Genomic DNA, 19,692 nt, shown 5'->3' with positions numbered 1-19,692 from the left:
ATATATATGTATGTATGCATTCAGGTAAATGTTCTTGAAATCTTTGTTTGAAAAATCCACTAAATCTATTTGATTCTTTGAATTTTTAATATCTCAAGTCCACTTGTGGAAAAGTTATGATAAAGTTAGGTCATCTCCGATCAAAAGAGGGTCAAATGGTCATGTTTAGTCTTATAGTTTTGTAATAAATTATATTTTAATGAATAATGTCAGATAATATTTTATACAATCTTCAACCGAGAGGGTCCAATGGTCATAGGCCAAACATAGCCCTTTGACAAAAAACCATCTCCAACCGAGGGAGTCAAAGGGTCATAGGCCAAACATAATTTATTATTTTAATTAAATTAATATGATTAATTGAATTGAACTACCATATTAAAATAAGGTTTTCGGATATATTTAAAGTGCCACTTGTCGCTAAATTAATAAACCTTCGGATTTCTTATCTTTATAGAATGAAAAGGCTGTGAAAAATTGGTGAAGAATTTAAATAAAATGAGGTAACATAGTATGGAACGGTGAAAATGATGTGAGAAATGAGGTCGAAATGGCTTAGGTATTTATAATATATATATATATATATATATATATTTTTTTTTTTTTTTTTTAAATTTCGTCATAAAAAAAAACAAATAAAGTCAAACAGTAACCTGACGTCAGATAGCATGTGCTTGGGCTGGGCTATAGGGTTGGTTGGTCTTAGCTAGCCCTTTGGCCGGTTCTCCCATTTTTTGTTGGGTGGGGCCCACGAGCCATTCGGCCTAGCCATTGGTTGGAGACAGTTTTCATGTCAAAACAAGTTATTTTTAGCCCTTTGGCCTGGTTGGTTGGAGATGGGGGGCCAAATGGCTCCCTTTAGCCATATAGCCCTACAAGAAATTATATTTTAATGAACAGTATTAGGCCATATTTTATACCATCTCTAACCGAGGCGGCCAAAGGGCCATAGGCCAAATATAGCACTTTAACAAAAAATCATCTCCAACCAAGGGGGCTAAAAGGCCAAAGGCCAAACATAATTTAATATTTTAATTAATTTAATATGGTTAATTAAATTAAACTACTATATTACAACAAGGTTTTCAGACATATTTTAAGTGCCACTTGTTGCCAAATGAATAAACCTCCAGATTTCTTATAATCTCAATAATTTTTTGGATAGGATCCTTGTCACATCCCCGCCCGGGTCCACCACATCCCGTGCCTGTTCCACCACCGTAGCCCTATATTGTCCGTTTTGAGCTTACCATTCCCTCACGGTTTTGTTTTTGGGAACCCACGAGCAATTTCCCAGTGGGTCACCCATCCTAGGAGTGCTTTGACCTCCTTCTCGCTTAACTTCGGAGTTCCTACGGAGCCCGAAGCCAGTGAGCTCCCAAAAGACATCATGCTAGGTAGGGATGAGAATATACATTTAAGAATCACTCCCCTGGGCGATGTGGGATGTTACAATCCACCCCCCTTAGGGGCCCAACGTCCTTGTCGGCACACTTCCGGCCAGGAATTGGCTTTGATACCATTTGTCACATCCCAGCCCGGGTTCACCACATCTCAGGCCTGTTCCACCACCGTAGCACGATATTGTTCGCTTTGGGCTTACCATTCTCTCACGGTTTTAAGTTTGTGGGAACTCACGAGCAACTTCTTAATGGGTCACCCATCTTGGGAGTGTTTTGGCCTCCTTCTCGCTTAACTTCGGAGTTTCTACGAAACCCGAAGCAAGTGAGCTCCCAAAAGGCATTGTGCTAGGTAGGGATGAGAATATACATTTAAGGATCACTCTGGATTGTAACATTCTACATCGCCCAGGGGAGTGATCCTTAAATGTATATTCTCATCCCTACCTAGCACGAGGCCTTTTGGGAGCTCACTGGCTTTGGGTTCCATAGGAACTCCGAAGTTAAGCGAGAAGGAGGCCAGAGCACTCCCATGATGGGTGACCCATTGGGAAGTTGCTTGTGAGTTCCCAAAAATAAAATCGTGAGGGAATGGTAAGCCCAAAGTGGACAATATCGTGCTACGGTGGTGGAACGGGCCCGAGATGTGGTGGACTCGGGTTGGGATATGACAAAATGGTATCAGAGCCAATCTCTGGCCGGAAGTGTGCCGACGATGATGTCGGGCCTCTAAGGGGGGTGGATTGTGACATCCCACATCGCCCAAGGGAGTGATCCTTAAATGTATATTCTCATCCCTACCTAGTACGAGGCCTTTAGGGAGCTCACTAGCTTCGGGTTCCGTAGGAACTCCTAAGTTAAGCGAGAAGGAGGCCAGAGCATTCCCAGGATGGGTGACCCACTGGGAAGTTGCTCGTGAGTTCCCAAAAATAAAACCGTGAGGGAATGGTAAGCCCAAAAAGAACAATATCGTGCTACGTTGGTAGAATAGGCCAGAAATATGGTGGACCCAGGCCAGGATGTGACAATCCGAGTAACACGTGTTGCTAATGTGAGTAACTCTCCAGATTTCTTATTTTTATGTAATCTCAATAATTTTGAGTGACATGTGTCGCTAAAGTGAGTAACTCTCCAGATTTCTTATGTTTATGTAATTTTAATAATTTTTGGATAGGATTTCGAGTGCCACATGCCGAGATGTAATTGGTTGTGCAAATTTTAGATAGGAAGAAAAAAAAAATAGAATTTTTTTTTTAAATTCGTTAAAAAAAATTCAAATTCTAACGATAACCTGATGGCAGCATGACGTTAGCTTGCTGGCGTCATGATGACGCTAGGTAGCCGTTGTCATTCAAATGAGTTGAGTTGGAGGGCTGACAAAATGTCAAGGTTGACATTATGGAGCTGGAGGGCTGGCAAAATGTCAACCTGGACATTCTGGCGCTTGAGGGCTGGCTGGCTGGTTGGAAATGGCTAGCCCGTTGGCATGTTTTGGGGGTTTGGGCCCGGTGGGGTCCACAAGCCCTTTGGCCTAGCCCTTGGTTAGAGATGGTTTTTGTGTCATTCCGATCTATTTTTAACCCTATAACCTTTTGGTCGGGTCAGTTGGAGATGACCTTAGTTCTCCCAGCTATAAGGTATCCCCACCCCTCCAAATTGTTTGTTAGTCCTTTAGCTTTTAGGATGAACTTTTCTCTTACAAGGATGTTATTGCGGCAATATTTCAAGCAATATGTGTTGTTGTAAACTAATTATGTGTCACAAGAGATAAGTTTTTCTCTCACTGTCAGCATAGAGAAATCTTAAGGTTTGGATGATCAGACCTCGTGACCGTTTGACTTATTTCCTCCCAATAGAGAAAAAATCTTGAGTTTGGATGACCGGACTACGTGACTATTTAATCCAAGAGGTAGAACTTCGCACCTATTCTTCCCTTTGTATTTCGACCCCACTCAATATGTCTTCGATTAAACAGTTAAGCGATCTGGTCATCCTTACCAATGATTTCCCCCTCATCATGGCCTTAAAGAAAGTGTTCAGAAATAGATAGCTAGGAAGATGACGGATAAGATGTTCCGTTCACAGTCCATGACTTTTGAGGAACCAAAACTTTTGACATCTGACGTCTTTTAGATTAGAAATAGGCTATTTGGTCTGACCAAAAAGCATTACTAGCCTAGAACAAGAACCACTGACTTTGGAGGAATTGGATTCCAGCTTCCCCCACCACACAAGGTCCAATCATCTGCCACCAAAAAGCTTTGATCTTTGGAGGAGAACCACTGTAAGAGGAGAATTTTTGCATCAAAATCTTGAGGTCTTTTGATCTTTGAACAATCCTGTGTTGATAGAATGTTCGAAAAGATAAGAAGGTTCATCTGCCAGCCAATGGGAGTTGTGCAATAATTGTGGTGATATACATGCTTTATAGCATTGCCGAAAAGTCACAAGTTCGAGTCATGAGAAACATCTTTGGAAAGCAAAGGTAAGGTTGCGCACGATTCCCAACTCTCACAAAACATGGAGCCTTGTTGGTTTGTGGTCGCCCTTTATAGCATTATGAATATATCAAATATTGAGTTCCTAAGAAATTGAAATTGAATCTGCAACTATGCTAGAGTATATGTTGCTTTCGAAATTGGAGGCAAATGGGATCGCGAATATTGTTCTGTGGCCCGACTTCTTGTCGAGATACCATATTATTTCCCTTTTTGTTTACAATTAGGTTAATAGGTGCTCAAAAATGAATCAACGAGATTGACACCGTGAGATCACACACACACAAGAACGCGAGCATTTTTCTGTAGTTCATCCAAATTAGGTTGCGTCCGGGGTTGGGTGTTCCAATGTTTCGTTATTGTAATGTGGTGCTACATTTTATGTCCGGGCTTTGAGAGGTTAGAGAGAATATGAGAATGAAAATAAACGGGGTCCTGAATCAAGAGAGGTAACCTTAAAATGACGGTGATGGAACCTTTTTTGTAAAGGAATACCCTCACCTCTGCATTTATTAGGCGGCCTAAGTGATTCCCAAAATAAAGGTTCAATCAAAGTTTTTCAAAATCATTTTGGCTTGTCTAAGTTTAGACTTGGATTTCGCTTTGAAATCCTGCGATTTTCGTTTATTTCTTTCCCTTGAAAACTGGTCATTGAAAATTATAATTGATTCTTTATTAATCAAGCAATATGGAGATCGGGAATTCGAATACATGATTTCAGGGATGAGCGTTCTTAATCACTTGAACTACAATTTCCGCTTCTAACACATGAAGAAAGTATTAGGAAGCTTTATGTTGGAAGTATTTTTGAAATTTGCTCTACAGCAATTTGATGAACATAAACTGAGATATGTTCTTCTAATAGTATTCTCCTTTGATGTACCCAGTAAGTCGCTTCAGTTCCCCGCTTTGCTGCTCAACCACTGCCCGGACTACGTCCTTGATCGAAACCATGCCAACTAGCTTCCCATCTATAACTGGAGCATGCCTTATGTGATTCTCTATTGACATGAAAAAAATCGTCACGTAATTGCTTCCACACGTTTATGAACAACCGAATGATTGTTCACTTCAATGTCTATGGTAGTTAAAGAACAGAAATCGTGCCACGGCGTACCTGTCATAAGTTGCATAGCTTGAAGAACGTTCATGTCGGAAGTTACTGTTATTAATTGGTTCTGTATAAGAGGTAAAGTTCATAAGAAAAATCGGCGCGTCCAAGGTCGATTGGTGGCTAAGAACGTAAACTTGAACTGACCTCATTAGTCATAATCTCTCCAACTCTTGTGTAGATGGGAGATCTTTCCTGTGCAATCACTTTCCTCAGGTAGTCTGCTCGGTTCACACCGCGGTCAATAGAATCCGAATAACTTGTTGAGACATAATTTTTTTTCATGCAGTTAGTTCTGTAAATAACTTACCTCTTTCTGTGATGATTCCTGCAATATGCTGATGCTCTCCTGGCTTCAGCACCAGTAACGACCCGATATTGTTTTTCGCCATCTGCAATTTCATGCTCATACGTAATATAAACACGAGTGTAGTATGAGTTTTATATGTACAGATGCATGGTAAGATCGTACGTTTTTTACTGCATCAATTACTGCGTCGTTCGTGTGACACCAGAGCCAGGGTCCGGTTTCTACATTACCCTTTGTCGCCAGTACATCTGCCACAGTCACATTCTCTAGTCCTTTTTCCTGTGCAGGTGGAGAGGTAACCCATTTTAAACGCGAAACTATCTTTTCTAACCCGGCAACTTCACCCCCACGCGAATGCTGTAAAATTGCAGACTTGAGTATTTCCCGGCATGACCGCACAGCCCGCGAAATTCCTTGCATTTTTGTTCCTGTTTAAGGAAAATCACGAAAACTTCGACAATTGTGGGTTGAACTTAGACGAAAGAAATAGATGAAAACTATTGATACAAACCTTGGTGTGCAGATACGAAAAGCTACCTCAGAACTCGATTGGAAGCTCCCGTTATGACGGAGAAAGTGTACGCTGCCTCATGTATGGTAATTCGGTGTAGCAGCCGAAGGAGCAAGATGCTGGTGTAAGTCATCTCTTACTTGACAATGTACTTACACCTTATTCCTTTCTTGAATGACTGCATGAAGGAAAATTTACTTTGCATCTACACTGTTTACTTCTTTGCCAGGTTACTTGCCCAGATGGAAAGTTTATATCGAAACTCCAGAGCCACCGTGGGAATCTCGGGTGTAGGTAAGTTTCTCTTCCGAGAAGGCGTGATTGATTTAAAAGAAAACAACGTGAAAATTTTCAAACAGTAGCAACCCTTTTTATGTATCACATGAACAACGATTATGCTCTAAAACGGCATTCCAGTAAAGTATACGTACTCTGCATGCCTTTCCGGGATCCTCCGAAACAAGAAAATGAGAGATTCCATACCTGTTAGGGAAGGAAAACCTGCCTCCGGGAATTTCCGATTTCTTGTGAATCATAAGTTTGTAAGAGAGGTTGAGCATCCGTATCCAGAAAAGGTATAAACCAATTTGACAGAAATCCCAGAAAGTTTCCAAGGTATCTGATACTATTTCGATATATACCAGACCTTTCGATAAGTGGTGAGCATCCCTCATCTCCTTCAACAAAGCCAACCTATTCATTTCCAAACCATACATGGCAGACAAAAAGCATCCACAATCATTTCGCTTTCGGCTCCCTTGGCGTACTCGTGGTTCTGCAGTAGAACCAGACCCACGTCCAGTGGCTAAAACCCAAAACCTTGCCCAGACCACCACCTCAATCCTTGTTGAACAACCACCATTTCGGGCTGCAGGGAAAGCCACTGTGAAAGCCTCTCCTTCCCAAGCTCAGGCTCCATCGAGGAATGAACCTCCACCACCATCACCATCTCGTTCTCCCACCGAGTCCCAAAATTCTACTAGTGGAACAACTCAAACTCGGGTTGAAGTTGAATCCTCTCCATCCTCACCATCCTCACCATCTCGTCCTGCCACCGAGTCCCAAAATTCTTCTAGTCGAACAACTCAAACTCGGGTTGAAGTTGAATCCTCTCCACCCTCACCGTCTCATGCTGCCACTGAGTCCCGAAAAGCTTCTAGTGCAACAGCTCAGACTCGGGTTGAATCCTTTCGATCCTCACCATCTCCCATAGCTTCTCAACCCCAAGCAGCATCACAAGAATCCCCTAAAGCACATTCGCAGCCCCACACTCAAGAGAACTCTCAGCTTCCTTCCTTCTCTGCTGAATCTCCATCACGTGCCACTCAACCAGAACCAAAGGAACCATATGCAGCACTCAGCACATCCGAAACTATTTTCAAAGCTCAGAATAATACTCCAACCACCGTTCAAACTCATGCAGCGTCCGCAGAAGCTGTGGAAACCGTTGCTTCGCCCAAGAAGGTAGATCCTGATACCATTGGCGGAGATCAAAAGCACCATCCCGAATCAGAGACAGAGTCGAAAGAGCATAAAGAAAGGGAGAAAGTACTGCTAGTGATAAAAGAAGAAAAGGCAAACGATCCAGACTATAAAGAACTGATGCAAGAAACAGCCACTCAACTTCATGCTGCAGTAACAGGCTTCGGAAAGCACACCAAAGACCTACTTGAAGTTGCATCGCAAGCAGAGCAGCGGCACAGTAAGGAAGAAGCTTTTGACAGAAAGGAGACATTAGTGAGCTCCAGCTCCAGTTCGAAACTGACCAAAGCTCCAGAAGACACAAGCACCCCAAGGATATCTATTCAGAAGATGGTTTCATCAACCGTGAAGCAAGCTCCCCTGCATAGAGAAATCAGGGAAAATGCTTTGAAACTTAATAAGCTGGCCATTGAGGACCAAATGCATGAAAAACCAGTTAGCATTGTAACTGTAGCTGGTGAAAACAGAGGAGCATCAATGCACATTAGCTCAGAACCGGAAAAAGGAGGAGAATTCATGCCCATACACCGCAGTTATAAGACCAATCCAGATGACAGCCTGGAGGCTACTACTGATGGAGAGGTAAGCAGCGAGGGGGAAAAATTCGATCAAACAAGTAAAGAAGATCGACATATGATAGCATATATCAACAACAATGTACAGAGCATCAATAATGCTATCGTTCTCAATACTTCCGTGGCCGAAAGGAATCCAGGTGTTCAGACGGTTTTTTCTCATAACCCAGCAGAATCAATCAAGCCAAATGGTAAATCAGATCCCCTCAAAACACACAAGGCTCAAATAACAAAAACACCGTCTGAGAAGCTTACTCACGAATCCACTGTGAGACGGAGGTGTCTTCGAGGGCTCTTCATGGAACCAAGTGATTCAGACCCGGATAATCCTGAAAAGCCTCGGCGTCACGGCTGCCGCTATAGTTGCGGAATGAATAGAGAAGATACCAATACTGGGATTCTCTGATGAAGATCTGCCAGCAGAGATGTAAGAAAAATATATAGCACGCATAACTGTAACCGTATGTGTACAAAAGGAGAATAGGAAATTAATACGAAGCATGTACAAAATTCTGCAAAATTGCATTTGAAAAACAAGATTCAATACAAGAGATCTTTATGAGAAAAGAGGGATTTTCGTACATCCTCCAGAAAGTGAAACATGGAATATCTAGAAGTGATGTTACATACTTGGAGGAAGTTGCATACAACTGCTTCTGCGCAAATAAATAAATTGGCAACTTACACCATGCTTTATACAGGTTACTGCCATTACACAGACTACTGCGACTTCAACGAAGGCACTTGCTAATGACCAAAAGCCATAGCTTAAAGTGCACTGTTCCAAAAGTATAATTACAGTTAATTCTAAGGGAAGACGAGCACGATAGTCGTGTGATGAAAGAATAGACAAGAATCATTCGCATGCTGGTTTTGTGTCAAAGCTGCTCAAGCAAACTGCAAAGGCTTGGAAAGCAGAGAGAGGGTAGCGATAATCCATTGTGAAAATGTCTTTACCGATCTTCCCAAATTGCAGTATTACTCTCTCTTGTTCAGCCAAAGGAACATTATGGCATGGCTCTACACCGGCCACCAGCTGGAAATTCTTCACGGAGGCCACGGTAACGCGTCCTTTAAAATTCAGACACCAACACTGCAGCTGCTCATGCCATCTAGGAGCTTTATTTTTCAAAATGAGTGGATCTTTTGTGCCTTGTTCCAAATCCGTTGTAGGGACACTAGAGCACAAGTTGGCAAGCTGCTTCGATCCCTTTGAAACATGCATTGGACAGCATTTTGGAGGAAGGCAGGTTGCTAACTCTGTTGGAGTAGGAGCAACGCCCCCTTCTTGAACTGCTGACACGGGGATTGATTGCATGATGCACTGCATTCTCCTTGGTCCCCTTGTTCGGAGGATATTGAGCTCATAACATACGGTAGCAACACTATAGCTACCAGCAGGTATCCTTGGAGATACCGTCTTTGAATTCATCTTTCGGTGTGACCAATAATTTGTTTGGATTGCTGAGCCTTGTGGAGGCTGACTGTCATAAACGGTAAACTTGGAACCCAGAAAATTAGACCTGCACAGCATTTTCCAATAAATTGCACGAAAAGAAGAATGAGTCGTAGGTGTAACAGCACAAAATGAAAAATGAATGACCGTGTCAATGATAAGGATACATTTTATTTAAGCTTGCCTTAGTTTTCCAACGTAAGAATTGCTTGCTCGAGAGAATTCATCTGCAGCCAAGGACACCACAAAATGTGTACTTGCTGCCCTTCTGACCTTTCTTGCTGCCAGCAATAACTTACTCACATCCCCACACAGAGCTGCAGATTTATAAGAAAGAGTTAGTCACGCGTTTACAAATCCATTGCGAAAGAATTTGAACACCGATTTCTAACACACCCAAGTCATGATTCGTGAATAAGAAGGGGAGAAGCATCCAAACATTTACCGGGGCTAAGACCAAGGTACAGTAGATACGTTGAAGTTTCTCTTTCCCTCTTAATAAAGCATTGGATCGGATGATCTCTTGGTCCCGGCTAGTAAATATATGCAAGTAATGAGGAAAGTGAAAATCTTTAGTAGGTAAGTGAAAGTCACATTCAATAAGAATAACCTAAAGAATGTTGTTTATCGAAAAATACCTGCTTGAGTGAGACAGGGAAGGTAAGCCAGCCACATTGCTCAGGAGTCTTGACTATCTCTTTCGTAATCTCCCTCCATGACTTGCAAACCGAAGCACAAGCAATCACATCTCTCCGAGCAGGCCAGGAAGTCTCACTCGCTTCGACGCGTTGGATTATGTCAAGAAGCAACTCTGGGGGCAAGTTTGCCCACTTGCTTTGCTCAACTGGTGCAGGTGATGACAACGTATGCTCTGGGGCAATGTGAGATTTAGCTCGGCGGCGCGTGTGCTTCCTCTCGTCCCCTCCTCTTCTTGATTTCTTTCCCTTGTCATCTCTCATTTCCAGTAGCTCGTGAAACACGTTTTTGAACTGCATCACTCACTCTAATAGTATTTCCACAACAACTATGATCACAATTCAAATGTTGTAGCTGATATTTTTCGTAATTTCGCAGATCTAATTATACGAAAAGCTTCCATAAGAATCTATAAAATCAAATTCTAAGAACATCACAATCATAAAAAATAAATTTTTACCCGGAAGATCGGTTTTTTATTTTTAATTTTTTGTCAGTGGAACGTTTTCTTCAAAAAAATTCCTGCAAAATTTGAATTATTTTCTAGTTGCATCACAACAATCACTAATTTAACATGAAAGTATTGAAATTTGATCGACGAAAATGCTAAGAATTAAGAACAATGTGCATCATAAAACAGAAAAAATCAAATTAAATACTCGAAATTTACACTAAAAATCGAATTTCTTAACATTCCGAACCTGAAATCGCATGAAAAAATTGCAAAAAATCGAGATCCAACTAAAACACTTAAAATCCGGATCGCTTGAAGAAGCTCAAAGATTCAGTTTAGAGAGAGAGAGAGAGAGAATGTACCAGTAGGGGAGGAGGCAAATGCGCGTGGGGATTTCTGGAGGCTTCTAGGAAATCACCAATGTCGCGCACAAATACAAAAGCTTTAGAGAGAGAAAGTGAGAGAGGAGAGAGAGAGGGTATATACGCATATACTATTGACCATATCGGCGAGGCCAAAACGAACAACGCCAAAGAAGCTGATATTTTCAATTTCTGAATTTTATAAACATAAAATTATCCAAATGAAAATTGAAATTTAATTTAATTTGAAATGCCGTGGAGATTGCGGTTGTTTACAGTTGGTTGCAGCAGCAGGCGACGAGTCGTGCCACTACAACCACCACCTCAACCACCGTGCGCCGCCACCAACACCTGACCGTCTCTCTCTCTCTCAGCCGAAAAGCCGTTCTCTTTCGGAAGAGGAGGTTGGAATCCTGCTCTATAAAACGCCTCTGCACCCTTTTTCGTAACCAACTTCTATTTTTTGCCGGTTAAACTACTGGGGCCCCACTTCCACGTGTGCGCCCACACGCTTGCTTCAGCCTCCATTGCGGTGGGCCCCGCATTGCTGGAAGATCTGTTTGTGGCCGTTCTTTTAACCGGGTACCTATCCTACGGTCGCGTCTGTCTGATTTTCTTATGAGAACATAGTGTTTACACAAGAATATTACTATTTTATTTAATACAATCGTTATCCGACGCTCATATATAATTCGTATGAATATATGTATTTTACACAACAGTTGTGATAATCACTCATTTATTTTTACCTTTTACATACACCTCTTAATTTTTTACCATCGGAACGAATGAATTGAAGAAGATCAATTGACAAAAATTAACAAATGTGTATAGGAGGTAAAAATAAGTGTATGAATAGTACTACCTTTCATACAACTAGTATCTGAACATTGAGAATGTGATTGTATTGAATATATATAAGTATTGAAGTCAAATCCATTTTTACATGATAGCATGAGAATGAAAGTCAGTTAAACTATACAATAGGCTGAGAATAATTTATTTTCGAAATCTTTATTTATAATTGTCGAATATAAGATTTTCTACTTATAATTTGAAAGAAATAATAGTACCCATGATAGATAATATTTGCATTTCTCTGAGAGCGGAAAAATGCACATATCTTCTCATTGTAGATAACATTTTTCAACGTATAAATATTATAACTAGAACTGTTTAGTTTCTTAATTTTCATTTGAAAATCATACCTATAAAAAATTATTAAATAACTAAAAAAAATATTTTTGTCTATTTAATTTTTCTTTTCCATGTGTAACTTAGTCAACTTAATTACCACATGTTGCCTTAATTTCTGGAAAAAAAAAAACTAATTTCTCATAGCGGTAAAATCTTGTCATAGGGCTGTATGTTCTTTTTGTAACTACTAACCAACTATATATTGGTAAATTGATGTAATTTTCTATTTTTCATAAATACTATTTTTTTATAGGAAAACTAATGAAAATGGCTTGAAAACTTTGAGTTTTAATGATAAGGACAAAATAAAGGGTAAAGTGAATAGTACCAGGTTTGACTTTTTAGTGTAAAAATGTGATTTTTCGTTAAAGTGAAGAGTACCGTGTGCTTTTCGTTAAAACTCCATTTTTTTATTCCTTGCTAAATAGTTGTTTTGTTGTGGTGAAATTAGGACTTATATATCTTCAAATCATTTAAAACATGAAGTGATACCATATATTAAAGATTAATAAACCTTATATGATTAGTCACGTATCGAACTGAACAAAAATATTTATCATTTCGCATCTACGGAAATTGAACACGATAACTCCTGCAATCAAATAGACACATGCACTAGTCATACTATAAGTAAAACAACTTTATTTTATGTACTTGTAATCCTCATGAAGCTTGCGACAAGCAGCTGAAAGTACACCAATTCTCAACACGTGCGAATGAGCTATTCGCACGTGATGAAACGGAGACCGCTGGAATGTCCTTGTTGATGGTAAAAAATGTATATAAGAAAAATGAAAGCTAGATAGATTAGCTCTTAAACAATAAATTGTGAGTCAACAATGTTAAGCATACATGAAGTTATATTATCTTCATAAATCCCTCCAAAAACGGTCCACAAGGCACCGAGGTCCGAGACTCCGAAGCATGCAATGCATGCATGGAAAATGGAAAATGATTTATATATTGATTCTTTGGCTCGAACCAACCAAAAGTTTGCCTAGTGGCATTGGTTAAATATAGGAATATTGTCGTAAATTAATACCAGTTTTTGTGGTTTTTTTCTTTTCTTTTCAGAAAAAGAGGTGAGTCCATTTTTATAGAGATCATGAAAATTTGTGGAGATTTTTAATTCTTCTTGGTCACTATCATATGTTTTACCAACGTCACAACTTACGAGAGTCGAATCCAAAGCGTAATATAGAATACTTGCCTGAAATTTATCCCCACCATTAAATCATTATTTTCTGGTTTACGAGTTTTAGTGTTTGGAGTTGAAGCTCCGGGCGGGAAACCAGAAATATTGACGGATGAGTCGGTTTCAGCAAGGTCACCAGCAACAGTCATACTTGCACGTGTTAATGCCTTTATCTCTGTGCTTTTATTCTGAATTATTCTAGGGTTTCATTTCACGCCTCAGTTTTCTAAATACAGTGAACGAACTGAAAGATAAATGTGTGTTAGGCAAATAATTTAATTAATTAACATGAGGGCAATCATTGGATTGGATTAGGTCAGCTTTGTTGGGAGTTTTGGAGGAAAAGGAAAGGGAAGAAGGACATGAGGTCCTGTCTTTCAATTTCAGATGAGATAGTTCACCGGAAATGTTTAGAGCTACGTTTAGGAGAAAGATTGTCATGGGACGAGATGTTATTCTGTCAGTATTTTAAGTCAATTACAATTTGAAAATAAAAAGCGTTCAAATATGTGGAATGCGTAGTTAATTAACTTAAAGTTTTGTCATTTCAACATTCTAATTGTTAGTAAATTTTTATCTTTTGAAACTAGAATGAACAAATATTTCACGCACGAAGATGATTATCAACTAATAAATTTATCTTCATCAAGATCTAAAACAGTTAACTCGAAAGAAGCAAGTGTCGACAGTCCCTTGATAAAGCTAGGGATAATCGTGAATGTGTGCATCTTTTGCTTGTAGATGAAATAATCATAAACGAACCATGTGCGAGCAACTCTCGGTAGGATTTCTGAATTAAGTGATAAAGATATCTATCCTCATAGATTCATAGAATGTTAGTGAGATCTAACCTCTTGTTTTGCTGGTGGAAGGCATGATTGGTCATATGGTCCACTCTACCCACCACTTAATTATTTTTCAGTTCAAGTACTCGGATTATAACAAACATAAGCTAGTTTTATTCCTTTGCAAAAAGAGGATTATCTGGTAGTTTCGTCACAACATTCTACTATATTGAAATTTATAAGACTCACAAAGATATTTCAGCATCCTCCTGACAATCATTCTGTGATTCACCAGCCACGAATCGAACCAAAAACGTGTTATGTGAAATACAAGCTTAGAATTCCTCCACAACCATTGGACATGTGGGTTGCAAACATAAGCTTTAATTAAGTTTGTCTACTTTATGTAATTACAATATGCATAGATTATATATACAGATGGAATCATGGAAAGGGAAAAAGAAGCATCTGCTTGTTTAATTAGGTTCTTAATATGCTTCATATATCATATTAAAAACTAACAAATGAGTCCTTCCAACTGTCAAAGTGGAAACAAGTAGGAGTGACCAAAACATTTTAAGTCGTACTTAAAAAGGCCTCAAACTATATGACCAAAAATGTTTGCTATCATCAGACCACAATTATCGCATGGATTTGAAATGTGGAGCCCTAAAATGTTATTATTAAGTAGTGGCAGCCATGACCATTGCTGGACTTGGAGGCACTGCCAACGAGGATACACCAAAGCTTGTTTCCTTCAAATTTAATTGATTGGCATCTTCGACAAAAAAAAAAATGATTCGCATCTTTACATAAGAAAAACTTATGTAAAATGAGTTTATTGTCACGTAATTTCTTATTATAATAGTACAATGTCGTGTGAAAAAAAAAACTTTTATATAAGGGCTCGTTTGAAAATGTTTTTAAAATGACTGAAAATGTTTTTGATGAAAATGTTTTTGAAACCGATCTTTAGTGAAAATTGAAGTAGATTCTAGAAGTGTACATAAAATACTTCTTGCAAGCACATATCTAATATTTCTTCCAAAAAAACCAATTTTACTAAAAATACTTTCAAACATTTTAAAATACTTGTAAATGAACTCAGCATTATTGAACATGGATAAAGTTTGGGCTGTCATGCCCCCTCCTCGGTGTTTCCATAAAATCCACGGTCACATTTGAAATATCGGGAGCAATGCCAGCTACTTCTATGCAAGATTTTCTGCTAACTGTTCCTCTTTTTCTTTTCTTTTTTTTTAAATTTATTTCCTATTAGCTAGCAAACATGGTATTTTATGGACTAGGGTCGTTTTATGGACTAGGGTCGTTTTTCAAAGGAGTTGTCTCTTCTTTTTGGGTCTCTTATTGACATGCATGCTTATTTTTGTGCATGACATGTGGACTGACTGGAGGAATACACAACAATATGGGCCAGAAGATAGAATTAGAGCCTACACGACTACAATAAATTTTTGCCATATAAAATAGGGCTAATTATATTAATACCATACAAATTGTTGAATAAATTCCACAAACTTAATACACTTCACATTTGCTTTTTCACTTAAAAACTATCTTAATACACCCCACATTCTCAATATACATCTTATATTTGGTACATGCACCCCACATTTTCTTTACACCCCACATTTCTCAAATCTTATAACGCTCATTTTTAATTTTCAGGGATTGAATCTAACCATATGAACACTAAAAGATGAATATGAATATAGAAGTTTAAATAATGCAGCAAACGCAAGATTAAATAATTATCGATGTCATCGAAATCACTAAAACAATGAAAACTATAAAGTCTTACCTCATGTGAAGCTCCTGAAACATATTTTTCTTAATCAACATGTTTGATAGTTGAGAAGATAAATAATATGCTAAAAGTGATTTGGGGTGTATTTATAAATCTTTATTTTTTTTAAAACCTAATAAGGTCAAAATTGTCATTACATAGTGGAGTAAATAAGTAATTTAATATTAAATTTTAATTTGATGTTAATATAAAAACCCTAAAATAGAAGTGATTTTCGCATGCTTTTTTTATCACAACACAATTTCAGTTGCTGAGGCGATTTCATTACGAGATGCCTTCAAATTTGTTAAGATTAAAAGGCTTGAAAAAATTTGTGTGGAAGGAGATTTGAAATTGGTCATTGATGTTGTTCAAAGAAAGTGTCACGTTCGTGGAGGCTCAAAACAATTGTGGAGGATATCTCTTACCTGGCGGAGTTTTTCATCTGCAGAGAAATAATTCTCTAACTAACGTTGTTACTAGTTTTGGTCATTTTATTCAGAATTGTTATATTTGGGATCATTATTTGTCAACGACGGCTTGGGATGCATTCCTTTTTTATTATACTGGACTTGGTTGTACTTGTGGTTTTTCATTATACATTTTATTTCTAAAACTATTTTGATCTACTAAATTAGTAGTGTATTGAAATTTATTTGTGTTAGAGACTGGTCAACAAATGTCAAATTCGTGTGTCTAAATATATAATGGTACTCATGAAAATAACATGTGACAACGGATTACACCACTGAGTAAAGTTATGAATTCACTTAAAATTTAATATTATTATCTATTATTAACTATATATCAAATGTTTGTGACCTATCAACCTTGTCATTAATCTTTTATTTCATAATAAAGATCAATAACGTTGCATGGCATGTAACTACCCCACTCATAAATTGATAGGATTAAAGGCACATCACAAAGAAGCACACAAATGTCCTATTGATTTTCCTTATTAACATTAAGATTTGTCAATTGTAGCATATAAAAATAAAGGTCTTTCCCGCAGAAGATTGATTTATCTAACTACTTAAAATGTCACAAAAACTGGGTTGCTGTCCCTACTGACCAGCCATCGGAAATAATTATTAGACCAACTTACACTTATCTAAAGTCTACGAAATTTTATATGAAGACACTAGACACAAAGAGCTACACTCACACAAAATTTTGGAATTTTTGGAGTTGATTTGCTATTTAAATTAAATCGAATAAAAACGGGACAGAAACATATTTTAAGTAGTTCACAAATTAAGAAAAACGAGTTAGGGGAATTGCTATCCACCACCAAATAATCATGCAAACATGCTATGTTTCATTCAAATTCCTTTTATTTCGGGATGAAGATGCTCAAGTTGGCTCAATGTTAGAACTCAACCTATTACTCTTTCTTATGTAGTATGTTAAGAGAATGACGCTTTCAACTTAACTTAGTCCCTAGCATGCAATCTAGAATGGCGTGTTCATAGATTTAACAAGTAGAAATCATTAAGAACGAAAAGAGTTTGAGTCATTATAAGGCATCGTAAGTACTGACACTATCTTACTTATCCTATAAATTGATTCACATGTTACTACTCTAGAACATATATAGGTCCTCATTCGACAAGGGCAGACACACACATATTCATAGCATTTAAATCCTAGAGATGCTTACTAAGTATGCATCCGTAGAAAACACATAAAGAATTCATCATTGAGACAAGTAGTGAACTTGTTTATACCATACTTAGAGCCTCCGTATTTAGACCTCATATAAATACTTGGGGACTTAAATGTAATTATGTAATAAATGGAGGGGCAAATATGTAAAAATGGGAGGAGCCCTTATTCTATAATAGGACCCCTCACCCTCACAATTAGGGGAGACCATTTCCTAGGCCATTAGAGACCTCACTTTCTCCCTTAGAGGCTCTGAATCTCTCTCCCTCACTTCTCAAATAAATACATAATCAGTGTGGACATAGCACAAACCTTGGGGTGAACCACGATACATCTTGTGTTATTTACATTTCATGCATATTTACGGTCGGATTTACGTTGTTCCAAGACCTCCGGTTTTGTGCATCAACATTTGGCGCCGTCTGTGGGAATCGACATGAAAAGTTATGTCAGTTATCTTTAATTTTTTTCATTTCCACCTTGAATCTGCAAAAACCCAAGAACCTAAAAATTTCCCAGAAAAGCCACGGAGCACCTCCTCTCTGACTCAATCTCTCTCTGCAACTGCACAGACCACGTGCCTGGCCTTCCTCTCTCTTGCTTATGATCTTTTTCACCTCTCCAAACAAAACACCACAAACTCTCTCTTTGGACTAGGGACCCTGTAATTTCTTCATATTTTGTTTGCTGAAGGCGGAAGCTTTTTCCTTATAACTCCAGCTAGCTCGGGATTTTGGTTGAAGGATTTATTGTGTCAGATTTTTTTTCAGATCGACATTTTTGTATGCTATTTTTTTTTGAGTGATTGTGGTAGGCTGAGATGGAGAAAGATTTCTTGGGCTTTGAACTCAAATGAGCCAGTGGTTGTGGTGAAGGAGGAGACCAACAACGATGGCGGTAAAGACTCAGGCGTTGACGAGGTTGATGGGGACCTCATTCGCCGTCCCCGTCGTCTTCATCGATGGCAAGCTCGCTGGCGCAATGGACAAAGTCATGGCCTCTCATATCAACGGCACCACTTACCGCGAGGGATGCAAGCCGGTTGAACACATGGACGTGATGGGTGGATCCACATTAGCTAGCCCAAGCTCGTCTTTCCTCCCAAGTAATTATGCTTCCTACAATCCACTCCTTCCCCAGCCCAACATCATCTTCCTATGGATCTCCTGAATGCTGATGGCAGATCCCTTATCCCATGGCTAAAAAATCTCTCATATGCATCATTTTCGGCCTCCTCTTCCAAACTACCGAACCTCTACATCCATGGCGGCTCTATCAGTGCCCCTGTTACCCTTCCATTTAGCTCCCCAACTGCCAGGATACCAAGAATTAGAATTGACTGGGATGACCAGTGTGCTCCGCCAGGTTGGGCTAGGCAGCAATTCCCCACCAGTGTGCTCTACCATGGCAACTCTATCACTTTTTCAAGATGCGCGTCATCGACGAGTTTATCGCTGGAGGAATGTGGGAGGAAGCCATTCACGGAGGTGGTGGGGGTATCTGTTCTCGTGGATGAGGTGCCTAGTAGTATCTGTTTCGATTCACCCAAAAACAATTACAGCAGACAAAAATCTTCGGGTTTGAGCACCCATATTCTGTCGTTAAAGAGGATTTGGGGCACATAAACACAGAACAACCCCACCACCACCACTGAATACTCTGATGGTTCTCCAAAGTATATAATATGCTAAGTTGGTGTTGGAGGTACTGATGAGGATGAGGGCGCGCTGTCGACCACCCACATGCAAAAGTAAGAAAAAAAAGAAAGCAGAAAGGAAAACAATCAAGTGAGCTACGACACAAAAGCAAAAGACAGAGACGCAGTGGAGAGAAAAGAAGAAAAGCAAAAGATCTTCCTATTATTATGATTCCTTCTGTCTGCTAGATGAAGAGAGAGTGTAGCAGAAAAACACAAGCAAAAGCAAGGAATAAACACCCACACTGCAAAAGCAAGGAATAAACACCCCACCAGAATGATGTGGTTTACTTTCCCTATTTTTTCAATGATGTAATTTATTTTTCGTATCTTTCGGAGATATCTGTATAAACCCCAGCAGATTCACGGTCGGATTTACGTTGTTCCAAGACCTCCGGTTTTGTGCATCAACAGAACTAATTTTCATCCATTCATAAAAATAATTGAAACAAAATGTCATAACAAACTTGCAATCATATTCGGGGCTTC

General features: G+C 39.0%; 3 protein-coding genes across 7 annotated transcripts; 1 reads left to right on the top strand and 2 right to left on the bottom strand.

Annotated features, from left to right (window-relative positions):
- Positions 1 to 4,549: 4,549 nt before the first annotated feature.
- On the bottom strand, positions 4,550 to 6,299 carry LOC114826438 (CBS domain-containing protein CBSX3, mitochondrial). 2 transcript variants are annotated; one of them, XM_029106635.2, is made up of 6 exons: positions 5,831 to 6,299; positions 5,482 to 5,747; positions 5,320 to 5,401; positions 5,157 to 5,230; positions 5,016 to 5,076; positions 4,550 to 4,899 (listed from the first exon to the last, which is right to left on the bottom strand). In XM_029106635.2, the coding sequence occupies exons 2-6, from the start codon at positions 5,737 to 5,739 to the stop codon at positions 4,757 to 4,759; spliced, it is 618 nt and encodes a 205-aa protein (XP_028962468.2). In that variant the 5' UTR covers positions 5,740 to 5,747; positions 5,831 to 6,299; the 3' UTR covers positions 4,550 to 4,756. The 2 variants fall into 2 exon arrangements, with proteins under 2 accessions (XP_028962468.2, XP_070683161.1); XM_070827060.1 differs by having other exon boundaries at positions 5,857 to 5,996.
- A 172-nt stretch (positions 6,300 to 6,471) lies between these two features.
- On the top strand, positions 6,472 to 8,454 carry LOC114826436 (uncharacterized). The gene has a single exon (XM_029106630.2). The coding sequence runs from the start codon at positions 6,545 to 6,547 to the stop codon at positions 8,291 to 8,293; it is 1,749 nt and encodes a 582-aa protein (XP_028962463.2). The 5' UTR covers positions 6,472 to 6,544; the 3' UTR covers positions 8,294 to 8,454.
- Positions 8,391 to 11,300, bottom strand: LOC114826437 (tubby-like F-box protein 5). 4 transcript variants are annotated; one of them, XM_029106631.2, is made up of 6 exons: positions 10,856 to 11,300; positions 10,500 to 10,561; positions 9,982 to 10,346; positions 9,789 to 9,876; positions 9,528 to 9,660; positions 8,391 to 9,410 (listed from the first exon to the last, which is right to left on the bottom strand). In XM_029106631.2, exons 3-6 carry the CDS (start codon positions 10,336 to 10,338, stop codon positions 8,744 to 8,746), a joined length of 1,245 nt encoding a protein of 414 aa, XP_028962464.2. In that variant the 5' UTR covers positions 10,339 to 10,346; positions 10,500 to 10,561; positions 10,856 to 11,300; the 3' UTR covers positions 8,391 to 8,743. The 4 variants fall into 4 exon arrangements, with proteins under 4 accessions (XP_028962464.2, XP_070683160.1, XP_070683159.1 ...); XM_070827059.1 differs by having other exon boundaries at positions 9,982 to 10,419; positions 10,856 to 11,299; XM_070827058.1 differs by lacking the exon at positions 10,500 to 10,561 and having other exon boundaries at positions 9,982 to 10,419; positions 10,856 to 10,995.
- Between the last annotated feature and the right edge of the window lie 8,392 nt (positions 11,301 to 19,692).

The sequence above is a fragment of the Malus domestica genome, chromosome 08 (assembly GCF_042453785.1).
Source record: "Malus domestica chromosome 08, GDT2T_hap1".
Taxonomy (NCBI): domain Eukaryota; kingdom Viridiplantae; phylum Streptophyta; class Magnoliopsida; order Rosales; family Rosaceae; genus Malus; species Malus domestica.
Note: the sequence above shows the minus strand (reverse complement) of the source record. Positions and strands in the feature narration are given on the sequence as shown.